This window comes from Otolemur garnettii, unplaced genomic scaffold (genome assembly GCF_000181295.1).
Source record: "Otolemur garnettii isolate 467f Iridium unplaced genomic scaffold, OtoGar3 scaffold00018, whole genome shotgun sequence".
NCBI lineage: Eukaryota > Metazoa > Chordata > Mammalia > Primates > Galagidae > Otolemur > Otolemur garnettii.
In genome coordinates this window covers 20,883,552-20,887,799 of record NW_003852413.1, presented here as the reverse complement: position 1 = coordinate 20,887,799, position 4,248 = coordinate 20,883,552, and the positions used below count along the sequence as shown (strand labels likewise).

At 44.4% G+C, this 4,248-nt stretch overlaps 1 protein-coding gene across 1 annotated transcript in view; it reads left to right on the top strand.

The window, feature by feature from the left end:
* DHX8 (DEAH-box helicase 8) overlaps positions 1-4,248 on the top strand; it is a 41,800-nt gene that overhangs the window by 18,170 nt on the left and 19,382 nt on the right. Inside the window, exon 12 of the mRNA XM_003786301.3 lies at positions 1,771-1,952. Coding sequence (XP_003786349.1) covers positions 1,771-1,952 — 182 coding nt within the window. The remainder of the gene's footprint in view (positions 1-1,770; positions 1,953-4,248) is intronic.

Below are 4,248 nucleotides of genomic sequence, written 5' to 3'. Positions count from 1 at the left end.
ATGCCAAGCCACCATCTTTTAAAATAAAAAAATTGTTATTGATCAGGTGTTTTCAAACTACGGCCCGTGGGCCACATGCAGCCATGTGTGTTTTTGCTGCTACTGCCTGTCCTGCTTAGCAGCCGACTTGTCCCGGGGCCCACAGTCCGTCCCTCCAGCAGTCTGAGGGACAGTGAACTGGCCCCCTGTTTAAAAAGTTTGGGGACCCCTGCTAAAGATGATACACCTTTGAAATTCTTCTTTTCATATAATTCTTAGTGTATTAAATATTAACTACTAGATGTAGTCATAACAAATACTAATCTGTTTGGCAACTGTAGATACAAATGTGAACTAAATAAACATAATCTCTGCTCTTATAAAGCTTACAGCTTATAGGAGATGGACATTAATCAAATAATTACCAACTAATTAATTAAATTACAGTCACTACTCTGTGAAGAAGTACAGGTAGTGTAATTGTGATGGATCACTTCTGGGGCAGTTGAGACCCAAAGGATAACTGAGACTCAAGTCTATGAAGGGGGGAATGGATGGGGTTGGGGAGTGTGTTTCAGGCTCAGGAAGTTTGTGCTGGGGCCGTGGGGTAGGGAAAATGGACCTAAAAGGAGGCTCATGTGGCTGGAATTTAGAGAGCCACATTTTTCATTTTAGAAGTCATTTATTGTAAACATAATATTTTTGTCTGATCACAAACAGCAGCCATAGTGATTTCTCTGGATCTCCAGAAATTGAATATATCCTTCTCTCCTGTTAGTGAAAGGTTCCCTATGAACCTCCTCAGCCTCTGCCAAAGCTCACTTATTTGGTTACTTAAGTACTGGTATAGTTTTGTAGCTGCCTTTTATCATCAAATTTGTAAAATATTTGAATATTCTAGGGAGCCACTAATATTCTGTTTATTTATTTGCTTTTCTCTCAATCCGCAATTCCAGGGTTAACCTTGAAAATGTTAAGCTAAGTGAAAGAAGCCAGACATAAAAAATGACATGTTATATGAAATATCCGAAATAGGTAAACCCATAGAGATAGAAAGTAGGTTAGTGGTTGCCAGGGGAAGGGAAAAGAGAAGAATTGGGAGTGGTTGGTAATGCACATGAGATTTCTTTTGGGGATGATGAAAATTACATAGTGGTGATGGTTGCACAAGTTTGTGGATACACAATAAATCACTGAGTTGGACATTTGGAAAGGATGACATGATTATGCAAATTGCATTTCAATATAGCAGTTATTTTGAAAAAGAGAAAAAGAATCGCAGAGTCAAACAATCAGAATCAGGTCTTCACTTCTCTCAGCTGACCTTTTTTTTTGATACAGAGTCTCACTCTGTCGTCCTGGGTAGAGTACTATGGCATCATAGCTCACAGCAACCTCAAACTCTTGGGCTTAAGTGATCTTCTTGCCTCAGTCTCCTGACTAGCTGGGAATACAGGCACCCTGCCACAACGCCTGGCTATTTTTTTATAGATAGGGTCTCCCTGTTGCTCGAACTCAGCTCAAGCAATCCACACACCTTGGCCTCCCAGAGTAATTAAACTTTTTCTATCAGGAAACATCACAAGTGTAAAGCACCACTTATTATGTTCTCTTTCCCTATTCCGCCCCCTGCTGTCCCTTCTCTGAATTTATTTCTCTGAGTCCCCTTAATCAAGGATCAGACTGAATTGAAATACTGCATATGTGGTGACCACTTGCCATTTTGTTTTTTCCCTGGTCCATCATGAGGTAGTTTGAGGACAATACTAAGTTGCCTGATTTTCTTTCTAGCGGAAGGCAGGCAGATTGCTGCCAATATGAGGGGTATTGGGATGATGCCTAATGACATTCCTGAATGGAAGAAGCATGCCTTTGGGGGCAACAAAGCTTCTTATGGGAAGAAGACCCAGATGTCAATTATTGAGCAGAGGGAAAGCCTGCCCATCTACAAGCTGAAGGAGCAGCTGGTCCAGGTGAGAAGTCCTTTTAGGATGTACTGGGTGAGGTGGGGTGGAGGGGTGTTTGTTTTTTCCTTTAGAGACAGAGTCTCACTTTTTTGCCCTGGGTAGAGTGCTGTGGTGTCACAGCTCACAGCAACCTCCAGGTCCTGGTCTTAGGTGATGCTCTTGCCTCAGCCTCCCAAGTAGCTGGAACTAGAGGAACCTGCCACAACACCCGGCTGTTTTTTGGTTATAGTTGTCATTGTTTGGCAGACCTGGACTAGGTTCGAACCTGCCAGCCTGGGTGTATGTGGGTGGCATCTTAGCCACTGAGCTACAGGTGCCAAGCCTATTTTTTATTTTTTTAAATAAGAGATAGGGTCTCACTCTTGCTTGGGCTAGTCTTAAATCCTGAGCTTAAGGGATCCTGCCATCTCGGCCTCCCAGAGTGCTAGGATTACAAGTGTGAATCCATTACCCCGGTGCCTGGCCAACACACGTTTTATATGTGTACCATATGACTGTAGGTGTTTATAAATATGGTAGCATATTACATACACTGTTCTGCATCTTTTTCCACTTGGTACACATGTATCTCAGAGATCGTTCCTTTTTTCCCTCTCTCTTTTTTTTTTAGAGACAAGAGTCTCACTTTATCACCCTCAGTAGAGAGCTGTGGCGTCACAGCTCACAGCAATCTCCAACTCCTAGGCTTATGTGATTCTCTTGCCTCAGCCTCCTGAGTAGCTGGGACTATAGGCACCCACCACAACGCCCAGCTATTTTTTTGTTGCAGTTTGGCCGGGGCCAGGTTTGAACCCGCCATCCTCAGTATATGAGGCCAGCACGCTACCCACTGAACTACAGGCGCTGCTCCTCTCTCTCTTTTTTGAGACACGATCTTGCTTGCTTTGTTACCTGGGCTGGAGTGCAGTGGTATCATTATAGCACACAGAAACCTTAAACTCTTGGGCTCAAATGATTCTTTTGCCTCAGTCTCCTGAGTAGCTGGGATTACAGGCATGTATTACTATGTTCAGCTAATTGTTCTATTTTATATAGAGATGGGGTCTTGCTCTTGGCTCAGGCTGGTCTCAAAACTCCAGGGTTCAAGTAGTCCTCCCTCTGCCTCCCAAAGTGCTAGGATTATAGGTGTGAACCACTGTGCCCAGCCCCATTACTTTAATTTTTAAAAAATTTTTAATGTATTTTTTATTTTTTGAGACAAGCTCTCACTTTGTCACCTTCTGTAAAATGCTATGGCATCACAGCTCATAGCAACCTCAAAATTCATGGACTCAAGTGATTCTCTTGCCTCTGCCTCCTGAGTAGTTGGGACTACAGGTGCCCACTACAATGCCCAGCTGTTTTTTTCCTTTTTTGAGACAGAGTCTTAAGGTGTTGCCCTTGGTAGAGTGCCATGGTGTCACAACTCATAGCAACCTCAAACTCTTGGGCTTAAACGATTCTCTTGCTTCCACGTCCCAAGTTGTTGGGACTACAGGCACCCACCACAACATCTTCTAGCTGTTTTTTTGCTGCAGTTGTCATTGTTGTTTTAGCTGGCTCAGGCTGGGTTCCAACCTGCCAGCCTTGGTGCGTGTGTTCAGTGCCCTACCTACTGAGCCACAGGTGCTGCCTGCCTGGCTATTTTTAGAGATGAGGTCTCATTCTTGCTCAGACTGGTCTTGAACTCCTGTGTTCAAGCCATCCACCCACTTCAGCCTCCCAGAGTGCTAGGATTACAAGTGTGAGCCACCACTCCCAGCCTACCTGTTAGTTTATTTATGTTTGTTGTTTGAGACAGAGTCTCACTGTGTCACCCTCAGTAGAGTGCTATGGCATCACAGCTCACAGCAACCTCAAACTCTTGGGCTTAAGCAATTTTCTTGCCTCAGCCTCCCTTGTAGCTGGGACTATAGGCATCTGCCACAATGCCTGGCTATTTTTTCATTTCTTTGTTAAGCAGGCTCTGGCCAGATTCGAACCCACCAGCCCCAATGCATGTGGCTGGCGTCCTAACTGCTGAGGTATGGTGCCAAGCCTGTCTATTTTTTTTGAGACAGAATCTCACTTTGTCATACTCTGTAGAGTGCGATACCATCATAGCTCACAGCAACTTCAAACTCTTAGGCTCAAGTGATTCTCCTACCTCAACCTCCTGAGTAGCTGGGATTATAGGCGTGAGCCACAGAGACTGGCCCTTCAAAAAAAAGGCTCAGGGTCTGTGGCTCAAGTGACTAAGGCGCCAGCCACATACACCTAAGGTGGCGGGTTCGAATCCAGCCCAGGCCCGCCAAACAACATTGATGGCTGCAACCGAAAAAAA